General features: G+C 39.4%; 1 protein-coding gene across 2 annotated transcripts in view; it reads right to left on the bottom strand.

Moving 5' to 3' along the window:
* Nucleotides 1–12,172, bottom strand: part of LOC141513075 (membrane cofactor protein-like) — a 49,970-nt gene extending 37,798 nt beyond the window's left edge. For both annotated transcript variants that reach the window (XM_074222557.1, XM_074222558.1), the window contains exons 1-3: nucleotides 11,872–12,172; nucleotides 9,900–10,088; nucleotides 3,554–3,745 (exon numbers count right to left, since the gene is read on the bottom strand). In XM_074222557.1, the coding sequence (XP_074078658.1) occupies nucleotides 3,554–3,745; nucleotides 9,900–10,088; nucleotides 11,872–11,947 (457 nt within the window). In that variant the 5' untranslated portion in view covers nucleotides 11,948–12,172. The remainder of the gene's footprint in view (nucleotides 1–3,553; nucleotides 3,746–9,899; nucleotides 10,089–11,871) is intronic.
* Nucleotides 12,173–13,323: the final 1,151 nt, after the last annotated feature.

The following is a 13,323-nucleotide window of genomic DNA, read 5'->3' as shown; positions in this document are numbered from 1 at the left end:
AGAAAAAAGTTAACATTTATATAGCATTATAGTTTTAAAAGTGATACATACAAATATAGATATTGATAAACATTAAATTAGGTCTCTTATAGATATCTACTCTCATAAACAATCTATAAAACACCCAATGTGAACCTGAGTATTTCAAAGAAGAAGGTACAACAGGCATTAACATCCCCATTTTAAAGATGAGGAAACTGTGGCCTTAAAGGACTAAGTAATTTGTCCATGTTTACCCAGCTACTCAGTGTCAGAGATGGCTCAATCACGAGTTTCCTGACTCCAAATACAGTACTTCGAATAACAGGGTATCAATGATACCTCTTGTCGAGTGGACTGAACATAGCCAAACTAGGCAACCAATAAGCACTTATTGAACATCTACTGTGTGCTAGGAAGTGTGAGCTGAGAATACAGAGACAAAGACCCCACAGCCCCTGCTCTCAAGGGTCTCATGTGTTCCAAGATGTTTTCTGGCAAGTGTAAAAGACTGAAAGACTAAGGAGTTCTTTCTGTGCCCAAATACAAATCAAATCCTAAACTCACCAGAATATTTTCTGAATTCATCTGATACAGATCTCATTACAGATCAGAGATGAGATTCACCATTACAAAGAAAATAATTCTTCAAAAAATGAACAGAAAATTTAAAAGTAGTATGGAAGAAAACAGAGTATTTACAGAATCTAACACCATATTCTAAAGTAAGCTCCCAAAGGAACTGCAAACTAAATATGAAAGACCATGTCATAAAATAGAAGAGAATGGAAGAACTATAGCTGGAGGCAATGAACAAAGGTTAATCAAGTGGTCAATAGAGAAAATATAGACAATATTGCCTATATAAAACTATAAAGATTTTGCACAAACAAAATCAATAGTTAGGATAGAAAACTCTCAATCACAAAAAGCTTATATCAAACATCTCTGATAAAAATCCAAGACATAAAAAGAATTAACATAAATGTTAGACCAAGTGCTATTTCCCCCCAAATAAGGTCAAAAAATAGGGTTCTTTGTAAATGGAATTTTATTATAAAAATGTTAACTTTTAATTGATTTTTTATATAACCTTCCATTTCAAATAGATCCCTTACCTTTTTTTTTTAACCATGGAGTCAACCTTTTATAACAAATTTTCAAAGAGGAAAAAAAAATTAAACCAAAACATTAACTTTTTCTGAGAGAACACAATGTTTCACAACTCCAGTTTTCATCTCTACAAGAAAAGGACTTTCTCATCTGTTATCTGGGGCTAATCTTGGTCATTATAATTACGAAGCATTCAATCTAATTTTTTAGCCTTTCCCCTTATGTTGCTAGACCTTATTTTCCTGGTGTACCTTATTTTACTCTATATAATTTCATATAAATCTTCTCAAACCTCAACAAATTCTTCATATTGTTTAATTTTTTTTTCATTTCACATTTCTTCTTAATGGTACAATAATTTCCGATTGCATCTACATACCACATTTTGTTTATTCATTCCCTAAACAACATACATTATTGTACAAAAGAGTGCTTTATGAATATTTTAATGAATTTCTTTGACTTTCAGGTAGATATCTTTGTTATTGTTGTCATTTCAGTCTTGTCTTTGTGACCCCATTTGGGGCTTTTTTGACAAAGATACTGGAGAGCTTTGCCATTTCCTTCTCAGGTGGATCCACTTTGTCAGGTAGATCAAGTGACTTGCCCAGTCACACAGGTAGGAAGTATCTGAGATCTTCCCGACTGCAGACCACCTAGCTTCCTTAGGATAGATGCCTAAAGGCATAATATCTGGTTATAGTTCCTCCAATAAAGGCTATGCCTATCTTCAATCACTTTTGCCAATTTGCTGAATGAGGGGTGAAATCTGAGAGTTGTTTTGATTTTCATTTCTTTTATTATTAGTGATTCTGACCAATATTTCAATGGTTTGCAATTCTTTTGAAAAATTTACATTCACATTCTTTAACTATTGATCTACCAGAAAATGGTCTTAACATCTGGGTGAGTTTTCTATTTGGATATTAGATCTTATCATAGCTACCACATAAAGATTCTACTTCTTTTCCTAACTGCACTGATAATGCAAAAACTTTTTAATTTCATGTAAACTAAAATGATTGATTTTATCTTTTGTGATCATCTTTTTTTTTGTCTAGACTGGTTAAAGAATTCTGCCTTTAGCCATAGCTACAAAAAGTCCCTGAATCTAGTCTTTTTCTCAATTTTTCAGCTTCCTCTCTAATATCCAGGCTGCGAGTGCACTGAGGTCCATTTTGGAGGATGGTTTGGAGGTAATGGTAGCCCCTAACTTGGGAAGGCACCTTGCGAAGCTTTTCTCAAGACAGAGTTTAGCTCAGAGAGTCAAAGGCTCAGGTGGTGGCTGTCCCTTCTTTCGTGCCTTAGGAGTCACTGCAGAAACTTCAGGCTGGGATCTCTGACGGGGAGCTTAGCTCAGCTGAATCAACTTGAAGTATCCCAAAGCCCATCCTTATTGAAGAGCCTGTAGCTAGACAAGCTAGAGCTACAATGAATGACCAAGTAGCTCATTTTGTTTCAATTCCAAAACATTCATAGCAGCAAATTTTTGGTAGCAAAAAAATGAAAACAAATTGGTTAGGTAATGGATGAACAAACATTTATGAATGTCATGAGACTATTAAGATGTTTCATTCTTCTCCTAGTTGGATCTAGGGCAGCCAAGTGGTACAGTGGATAGAACATTGTTCTTGGAGTCAGGACAGGAATTCTCTGGAAGAGAAAGTGAGGCTTAGCCCAGCACCCCCTTACTCAAATCCAATTCATATGCTTGTCATGGCATCACCTTCCTGATAAAGGACAAACATCATCAGTTGGGGCATCTCTGGCTCAAAGATTAGAATTTAACTACTTTTCTCACATAAGTCTGAATTTAATTTCAGAAAGTTACATCAATTCTTAGTTCAAGTAACAGCACATTAAGATGTCTATCTTATCACATAGCCCTTAGAGTGATACTAATTTGCATTTCTTTTTAATGATTTGACAATTCTTTTGAAAAACTTGGTTTGTGAAAAAAATACATGTTTGATGACCCTCAGAAATAGATGGAAAGACTTCTAAGATGTAATGCAGAATGACATAAACTGAACAGGAAAATATACTCAATTAAGTAACAAAAGAAAAGAACATTAAAATGAAGCCAACTGCTAAGTAATTTTAATCATTAAACTTGCACCAAAGGAGATGAAAAAATGAATCTCCGAAAATTATGGGTTCAAAATGTTGCAAATTGTTAGATGTATTCAACATGCTGGAGTAAATGTTTTTCTTTATTATAGGGATGGAGCACAGAGTACAAAGGTCTATTTACAAAGGGGAGTTGGAGGGAAAAATTTTCTGAAATAACATAAAAACAAAAGGCATCAATGAAATTTATTGACAAAAAAATCAAAAGTACAAAGATTTTCTGGAAACAAGGAATATTTTAAAAGTATATGGCTACCTATAATTGAGTATGGAAGAATAGAAAAATTGAATATTAATGATTAAAATACAATACAATCATAGAATTACTCACTTTTACAAGACCCTGAAACCGGTGACCATGTTCCATCATCTTGACAAGTACTGGTGATCTTACCAAGTTGACTGATAGTATGGCCTGGTCGACATACAAAAGTCACAGTGCTGTTAATAGGAAAGTAATTTCTATTTAGGAATGTGACAGCTAGTTGTATAGTAGGAAATCGATCTGGAATATTGCAGCTACCTAAGAACAGAAGGGAAAAGCATAAGAAAAAAATTAATGTGGCTATCCAAAATTGATTAAAAAAAACAAACAAGTAGATGAAAAATATTGTGAATTTGTGATCAAAACAGTTTCTTCAAAAAAGCTTACAAAGGAAAAAAAACAAACCCACAATGCATCATGGTACACTATATACAGATCATAAAAATTCTCTATAATCTTTACATAGGAATGAGTTTCTAATCCAACAGTATATTCAAGTAGGTGATTCTGTACTTAAAAAATGTTCACTCTTCGCACATTCAAAATTCATTTCTTCCAGGAATCCCTTGAGAATGAAAGAAAAAGGCCTTCTTAAGTACCTATTAGGCAACACGTCCATCTGCCAGGCAGTAGGGGTATAATTACAAAAATTAATTTTTTGGGGGGGGGATGGTTTGCAAGGCAATGGGGTTAAGTGACTTGCCCAAGGTCACACAGCAAAGCAATTAAGTGTCTGAGGCTGGATTTGAACTCAGGTCCTCCTGACTCCAGGGTCAGTGCTCTATTGACTATGCCACCTAGTTGCCCCAAGAAGTTAATTTTTAATGGGGGGAAAATAATCCCCATGGGAAGTAGAACCAGGGAGGAGACACAGGACCTGAGGGTAATTCTATAGAGCAAACCTGTTTAATTCATTCTAGTCCAGAAATATCAGAGACTTGATGACTTTTCCTAGGACAAGATAACAGGGGGGAGGAGAGATGAGAGTACAGCATGAATTGAAAAGGGCCTGATTTCTACAGGGATAGCTAAATGGGAGATTGGACAGTAGTCTGGAGCCAGGCCAAGGGAAAGTTAAAGGAGGTTAGTAGTCAGTCATTTATCAAGTAATCAGGACAACTCATTTCCAGATCAGAGGTGAGGAGATTAACATGAGTCGATTGGCTATACAACAGTCTTAGCTCACTATACAAAACCATTAGTTAAGAGGACAGACAAGCTAAGAGTACACTGGGAGTGAAGGAGGCCTAAGTAAGGAATCCTCCAGCCTGGCCCGGTCTGAACATCTTGAGCTGGGTTGCACCTCTCTGGTGAGCAGTCGCTCAGATGGATTCCCTTGGTCATCTCTTCTCGCCGGGGTCATATTCTCTTGAGCACTTCCCATGGGTCTCCTCTGTTCTCTACTAAATTCAGGACCCCTGCTGGACCTGCTCGCATTTTGATATAATGTTGGGGTCATACCCCACCATTCTGCTTTCTGACTTCACTTTCTCCCTTTCTGTAACTTGCATGAGACAGAGTATGGCACTCATCCAGTGGGATATGATGCAAGATCAAAGATGAGTGGGGTTGTCTCCAGGATTGGTAAGTTTAACTTCTGAAAGGCAATCAAGAGTGGGACCAACACTGAACCAGCCAAGGGCAGATGGCCCTTTCAATTTCATCAGTTAAAGTACAGACTTTGTAAAGGTATAATAAAGAGTAAATAAGTCTTTATTTTTCATTTAAAACTTCTATTTGTACATTTCTGTTAATACGTTTATTTTTGCTTGAGGGAATATCAATTAGTTATGGACCAACTCTACACACATCTATACCCTACCACCTTAAGGCAACTAAGGATGTATGAAAGACTCTTTGTCCTGAAGCTCAACATTTCTACAATTAGTTTTTAAAAGTTCTTATGTAGGATTTTAAACTGTATCCTACCCCATTATAGGATATCAACTGCTACTATCTCCTCTAAAAGCCATTCTCATTCTCTATCAAAAGTGCCTTAATGACAATTTTACTCTTCAAAGGCAATATAGAAACCACTAAAAAGATTAGTTGTTTTACCTCTGATTTTAACAAGAAAGAATTGATAAAATAAAAATACAAGGAATATGGTAATAACTACTCATCTTTAGAATTAATGATTGAGAAAGAGAGGAAAGTCTGGCACACATCCTAGGTTTTAGGAGAACAATTTTCTCCTTTAGAGAAAAGAAAGGTAGGATTCTTTGGCCTACATATTCTTTTTATTTTTAAATTGTAATTCTTTAAAAGTAAACATAACTCCCCCCCCACACACAAAGAGAAGCCATCCTTTTGGGATGGATAGCATTCTTTATCATAAATCCATCAGAGAAATTGCTTCAATATTTTTTACCCACAGTTGCTATTGCTAGCTGTATTTTCCTCCATCCCCAGTTCTCTCCTTTCATCCTGGCCCTGTCCAAAAGTGTGTTGCATTTGAGTACCCTCTCCCTAGATCTTCCCTCTATCACCTATTTCCCCCCTTCCCCCTCATCCTATTCCTTTTCTCTCATCCTTCTCCAGGGCAAGACAGATTTCCTCACCCTATTAAGTGTGTATGTCATTTCCAATGAGAATGAAGGCTCACTCATTCCCCCTTGCCTTCTCCCTTTCCACTCCATTGAAAAAGCTTTTTTGTGGACTCATGTGAAATCTCTCAGCTTCTTCATCTCCTTTTCCTTCCTCCCAGTACTTTCCCCCATCGCCCATTGACTCCATCCCTTTACATACCATTATATTCCGCTCCTTCCTATGTCTTCTCTATATATTCTCCTTCTAACAGCTCTTATAAATGAGAAAGTTCATATGAGTTATCAATATCTACTTCCTGTGCAGAAATACAAACAGTTCAACATCATCAAGTTCCTCATAGTTAGTCCTTCTCTTCCACTCCTATGGTTCACCAGTGTCCTGTACTTGGAGATCAAACTTTCTGTTCAGCTCTGGTTGTCTCATTAGGAAAGTTTGAAGGTCCTGTTTCATTGAAAATCCATCTTTTCCCTTGAAAGAGGATGTTCAGTTTTGCTGGGTAGTTGATTCTTGGTTGTAAACCAAGATCTTTTTTTTTGTCTTCTGGAATATCATATTCCAATCCCTATGAGCCTTTAATATAGATGCTGCCAGATCCTGTGTAATCCTAACTATGGAACTCGGTAGTTGAATTGTCTGTTTCTAGCAGCTTTTAGAATTTTCTCTTTGATTTGGGAGTTTTGGAATTTGGCTATAATATTCCTGGAAGTTTTTCTTTTGGGATCCCTTTCAGGGGGTGCCCAGTGAATTCTCTCAATTTCTATTTTACCCTCTGCTTCTAGGATCAGGGAAATTTTGCTGTATTATTTCTTGAAAAATGAAGTCTAGGCTCTTTTCTTGGTCGTGGCTTTCAGATAGTAAAATAATTTCCAAATTATTTCTCCTGGATCTGTTTTCAAGGTCAGTTGTTTTTCCAATGAGATATTTTACATTTTCTTCTAATTTCTGGCTTTTTGGGGAAGTTTTATTTCTTCCTGCTTTCTTACAAAGCTTCCTTTCATTCCATTTTGCATTTGAAGGAGTTATTTTCTTCAGGGAGTTTTATCTCCTTTTCCAGCTGGCCAATTCTGCTTTTTAAGGCATTCTTCTTCTCATTTGCCTTTTGTTTTGCTTTTTCCATTTGGCCTAAACTGGTTTTTAACATATTATTTTCTTCAGTATTTTTTTGTATATCTTTCATTTGGTTTTCATGATTTTTCTACATCACTCTCATTTCTCCTCCCAATTTTTCCTCTACCTCCCTTAATTGCTTTTCAAAGTCTTTTTTGAGCTCATCCACAGTCTGAAGACAGTTTCTATTTCTCTTGGAGGTTTTGGATACAGAAGCTTTGATTCTGTCATCATTTGAGTATGTGTTTTGATCTTCCATGGGATTGAAGTAATTCTCTATGGTCAGATTCTACTTTTTCTGTTGTTTACTCATTTCCTTGGCCCAAGGCTAATTCACTTCCAAGGCTTTGGGTTTTTTTTTGGGGGGGGGCACCCCACTGGGACCTTTATTCCTCCAAGGTCTTAAGCTCTCTTGCCTGTGCTTTGATATGTGGATGACCACCACACTGCCCTCTGCCCTGAGGCTATAAGGAAGGATCTAGCTATCTTAGTATGGAAGCCCAACCTGCATCCTGGGTCTGAGTGTAGGCAAATGGCAGAGTCCTACTCTTACCAGAGAAATCTCTGCAGACTTCCCTTACTGTCTCGGGGGGCGGGGGGGGGGGTGCAGGCTGCTTTCTCCCAATTCTCCCTACAGATTCTGTAGCTTGTGCTCCTCACTCCATGCTCACCCAGATGCAGCAGAGTTCTTTCCCGCCCCTTCAGGCTGTTGCCAGTGATCTCTAGGCTGTGCTGTGCTGGGCTGTGCTTTGGCTTTTTTTCCAATCTCTGGTTCTGGTGAAACACACCTTTCCCATAGAAGTTCTAAGTTATCTCGGACTGAGAAAATGTATCACTGTCTTTCTGTGGGTTCTGCCCCTCTAAATTTTGGCTAGAGCCCTCATTTGTTTGTTTTTTTTTGGGGGGGGTTGGGGGGTCAGAGTTGTTGGGAATGCTCCCTTCACACTGCCATCTTGGCTCTGTCCCCCCTGACTTCAAGCTTTAAAGAACTTAGACTTGTTTTCCTTAGTTTTAGGAGATAAAAGTAGGGACAGGAAAGAAGTTAGAGAGGTAGAGCTGGGTTTGAGATCTGAAAAAACTTCCTAATAATCAAACTATCAAAAGTGAAATAGGGGCAACTAGGTGACACTGTGGATAGAGCACTGGTCCTGGAGTCAGGAGTACCTGAGATCAAATCCAGTCTCAGACAGTTAATAATTACCTAGCTGTGTCACTTAACCCCATTGCCTTGCAAAAACCTTAAAAAAAAAAAAGTGAAATGGGGACATAGCTAGGTGGTACAGTGGATACAGCACTGACCCTAGAGTCAGGAGGATCTGAGTTCAAGTCTAGATGTGTGATCTTGAGCAAGTCACTTAACCCCAATTCCTTGCAAAAACCAATAAATAAATTTTTAAAAAAAGTGAAATGGGCTATCTCAGAATATCTCCTCTCATTCCAATGTATGTCTTTAAACAAAGGGTCCATTAGTACCTACATTGTAGAAGAAATTCTTATTCAAGGATGGTTTGGAATTTATGGCCTTTAAGTTCTCTTCCAATTCAGATTTTGTGATTCAAAAATTTGATGCTACTAAGCTACCATGGGTTTTGAAATCAGATCACTAACAAACTGTGTAAAACAAAATAACCTGTGAGGAAACAATTCCAAAGTAAAGAAATCATTATTGTAGAGACTTCATGATATCTATTTTTTCCCTTTTAAGAGGCCTATGTTTGCTTACTTTTTGGTTCTCTGCTATATTCCCCACTCAAGGAGGCTGCTTGCTAAGTGACTTTAAATAAGTGAGTTATGAGTCAGAAAACAACTTTACAGAATGTGAATACTCACTCCAACAATGAATTTGTGGAAAAATACAAATGAGGTCAACAATTATTTAGTAAATAGTTTTCGGAAAACCTAACAGCAGTATAACAAAAACAAAACTTAAATCTCAACTGTGTTACAGATATAAACATGAAAAAATAATAATTAAAAATTAAAAGGAGAATGTTTTATTTCAGTTGTGAATGGCATATAAAATTATTATATAAATGAGAAATTATCAGGAACAATGGAAAACAGTATGGGAAAAATTATGAACAAAAAAATCTAATAATTCATTGGCATAAATATTAAGTGCTTTCTATGTGCAAAGCACAAAAAGAAAAACAACAGTTTAGGAGTATTGCATCAAAATTTATGACAACTTAACATTTAAAATAAGGAACCATTACAAATAATAAGGGGAAATTCCCAGCTCACTTTGCATAATCAAAGAACAATTTGTAAAAGTGAAAGCACACTGTCAGTAATAACCTAGGAAAAATTCAACCTCACTAAATATCAAAGAAATGTTAAAAAAAAATAACTTAAGAGTACCATTATATAGCTTTCAAATTAGTCCACTGGAAAGAAAAATATAACAAATATTGAGAATTTACAAAGAACAAGAGATAGAAGGAAAATTTCCAAGGAATAAGTTGTCAGGGATATTCAAAAGTGTTAAAATTCACAGGATTAAAGATTTAGAGCTGGAAGGACCTTACACTAAGTCTAAGCCCTCATTTTATAGCTGAGAAAAATGCGACAGAGTTTAATCTAATTTGCTCAGAGCCACATGACCAGTAACCCTCTGAGGCAGAATATGGACTCAGACTTCAAGTCCAGTATCCTATCTACCAGGCCGTGCTGACTTCTATCCAGTTTGTTATGTACCTCATTTTTAATAAGCAAATTATTTACCTTAAAAAATAAAGATAAATTAATAACTTACGATTACAAAATTGTGGGATTTCTGACCATTCCATACCCTGGCAAGTAACTGTGTCTGACTTTTCAGGTAGTTTAACATAACCAGGATCACATTTGTAAGTTATGGTGGTTCCATCAACAAAGGTCTCATTAGTTATATAACTTTCTTTTGGTTGAGCATGAGGAAATGTTGGCAAAGTACCGCAATCACCTAAAAAAAAGTGATTAAATATTACAAACCATACGTAATTCCATTAAGGGAGGTAGCTGTCTGAGACTGGATTTGAACCCAGGTACTCCTGACTCCAGGGCTGGTGCTTTATCCACTGTGCCACCTAGCCACCACTGGACCTTCATTCTCTAAGAAAACCATGACATCAGGGAGGTGGTGACATGACAAAGACATAAATTGGATTTGAGTGGGCGGCGGGGGGGGGGGGGGGGGGGTGTCTCAGTTTCTCTTCCAGAATCATCTGGGTCCAGGACCCTGGATGTGGGCAATTAGGGTTAAGTGACTTATCCAAGGTCACACAATTTGTGTGTGTGTGTAGATGATTATATATCTAAACATACAGCTATATCTATATACCTAAATATATATCAATAATTATAGACAACTGTATATTTAAAAATATATACACATAACTATATAAATCTAAACACTTATCTATGCCTATGTATACACACATATAACTATATATTTAAATATATATACAGATCTATATATCTACATATAGATATAAATACACATATATCTATCTAATATATATACATAACTATATATTCAAAAATATATACACATAACTATCTAAATATTTATCTATGCCTATGTATACACATAACTATATCATATATATATATACACAGATCTATATATAGATACAAATATATATGTAACTACATATCTAAATATATAAACACATATATAACTTTGTCTATATATCTATGTATCCTCACATATAACTATATATTTATATATCTAAATATATACACAAATCTATATATCTAAACAAAGTACAAATATACATGTTATTTATATATCTAAATCTACAGATATATATCTAAATATCTACCTATATATGACATAAAAGTATTTCTACATATCTCATAACATAGATATATATATAACTGTATATCAAAATATATTTCTATGCCTACATCTCTGTATAATATATGTACATATGCCCATTCCCTTCCCCTCCTTTTCAAACATGACACCAGGTTTCTATTTCCCCAAGGCATATATTTTCAGGAACCAAGAGTTAATATGATTTGGGTCCTTATCACTGTCGAAGCATTAACATGAATTAATGTTTTGGAAAGGCAAAAAGCTAATGGAAGATTTCAAAACCTCATTCACAAATCTATAGTTCATTTTCTAGTCTTACTTCAACAGAAAGAACTACAAGATTTGAGCTTCCAACTGCTTTGACAAAGTATGAATTACTCACTATAAAATAAATGTAGCATTTTCAGTAGAGCCCTGACTCATTGGGGTTAGGATTATTTCCACATAATTTTAGCAAGGAAGGCCATAGGCAGAATGGTTGCCAATTGTGAATACCTCTTCTCATTCCTTTTGTTTTTATTTATTTAGCTAACCTTAGGCGGGGATAACGCTTTTTTTTTTTTAGGTTTTTGCCAATGGCCACACAGCGAGGTCACTATGAAGTGTCTGAGGCCGCACTTGACCCCGGGTCCTCCCGGGGCCTGGGCTGGTGCTCTAGCCAGTGCGCCACCCAGCCGCCCCTACCCCCGGGCTGATTCCTCAGTTATTACTATTAGGAGCATCTCTGCCAGCGTTACTGGCATACATGGTTGGGTCCCCGCTGTCGCCCCCGGCCGGAGGTCACCCCAACACCACTTTCCCCCGCCCCCCCGTTCTTTCTAGTGCCTTCTTTGGAGGCACCGCCCCTTTCTGAGAAAGCTCGGGTAGCTAGATGGCTTCCCCCGCCCGCCCTCGGGGGCTCCCGCCCGCCGCGCCCCCTCCTCACCGCTGGCCCGGGGCAGGCCGAGCAGCGCCAGCGCCCCGAGCAGCGCCGCGGCGGGCAGCCGAGGCCCGGAGCCCATGGCCGCGGCGCGCCGCTCCCGGGGACGCCGCCCGACGAGGCCCGCGGCTCCTGGGCCCGGCGTGGCCGGCGCGCGCCGCTCTCCGCTCCGGACGCAGGCCCCGAGCGCTGCCCGTGCCCGCTCCGTGTGGCGCCCGCTGGCACGGCCGGAGGAGCAGGAGGAGCGGGCGCGGCCGCAGCGCCCTCCCCCGGGGCGCCCCCGCCCTAACGTTGACCTCAGACTCGGCCCCGCCCCCGGAAGGCCGGAGAAGCGGGAAGAGGAACCGGAAGTCATGGGGGAGAGGCCGCCCTGCTGCTGGCCTCCCGGAAGCAGCCCCTCCCTAACCTCCCCCACTCTGGGCCTTGAAAGGAGCCGGAAGCGGCCCGCCCAGACTGCCCGCGACCTTTAACTTGCCGCTTGTTTCTGGAAACCTCCGCAACACTTTTTCCTGTCCCTTTCCCCCCTCTCACTTCTCCACCCGTAGGCAGCACCCCAGGGCTTCCCTTTTTCCAAAGGATAAAAAAAAAATAGGAAAATTAGCCCGAATTTCCAGTTACACAGCTGTGCATGTTTCTTAGGGAAACAGAGAGCAGGCCCTGTGGACTCTGCCCCTTGGGGGGATTTTAAAGTAATGACATCGTCTCTGCCAGGGAACTTGCATCATTTATAATAACCACAGGCCAAGCTGCCGATGAAAAGAAAAGTCTCAAGGAGAGACAATTTAATGGAGAAAATAAATGCACAAACAAGTTATATATACCAGAATACAGGGACATCAAGAGGGAAGGGAGCAGAAATAATAGGGCTTGGCAAAGGTTTCTTAAATAAGGGGTGTTGGGGTTTAGAGGGAGCCCGGAGTCAGGAGGAGGAGGGGAAGCAGCAAGAGGGGGCAGTGAGACCAAGAGAACCGGCCAGGTGCAAGGCTGACAAAAGTAGAAGAGTGGGATGGGGGGGGGGAATCAGGATATAAAGGGCTGGGGCAGGGGTTTCTGTCCTGGATTCAGGGGGCTAGTGAGCAGGAGGTGATACAGCACACTACACACATCCAGTGAGGAGTCTGTCATTCAGAAAAGCCAGTTTGGCAGCCATGGAGAGTGGATTGTAGTGGAGAAAATTCTCAAGACGAGCTGACTCACCACCAAACTATGTCCATGTCCACCCATGAGCTGATGGTGGCCTGGCCCAGGGAAGTGGCGGGGGCAGAGAAAGGGGGCAGAGTTAGGAGAGGCCGCAAAGGCGAAGTGGGGGCCCTGGTACATGTGAGAGAGGCCGCAAAGGCGAAGTGGGGGCCCTGGTACATGTGAGAGAGGCTGCAAAGGCGAAGTGGGGGCCCTGGTACAGTGAGAGAGGCCGCAAAGGCGAAGTGGGGGCCCTGGTACATGTGAGAGAGGCTGCAA

Source organism: Macrotis lagotis, chromosome 2, assembly GCF_037893015.1.
Source record: "Macrotis lagotis isolate mMagLag1 chromosome 2, bilby.v1.9.chrom.fasta, whole genome shotgun sequence".
Lineage (NCBI taxonomy): Eukaryota > Metazoa > Chordata > Mammalia > Peramelemorphia > Peramelidae > Macrotis > Macrotis lagotis.
The sequence above is the reverse complement of the archived record's forward strand: the minus strand, read 5'-3'. Positions and strand labels throughout refer to the sequence as shown.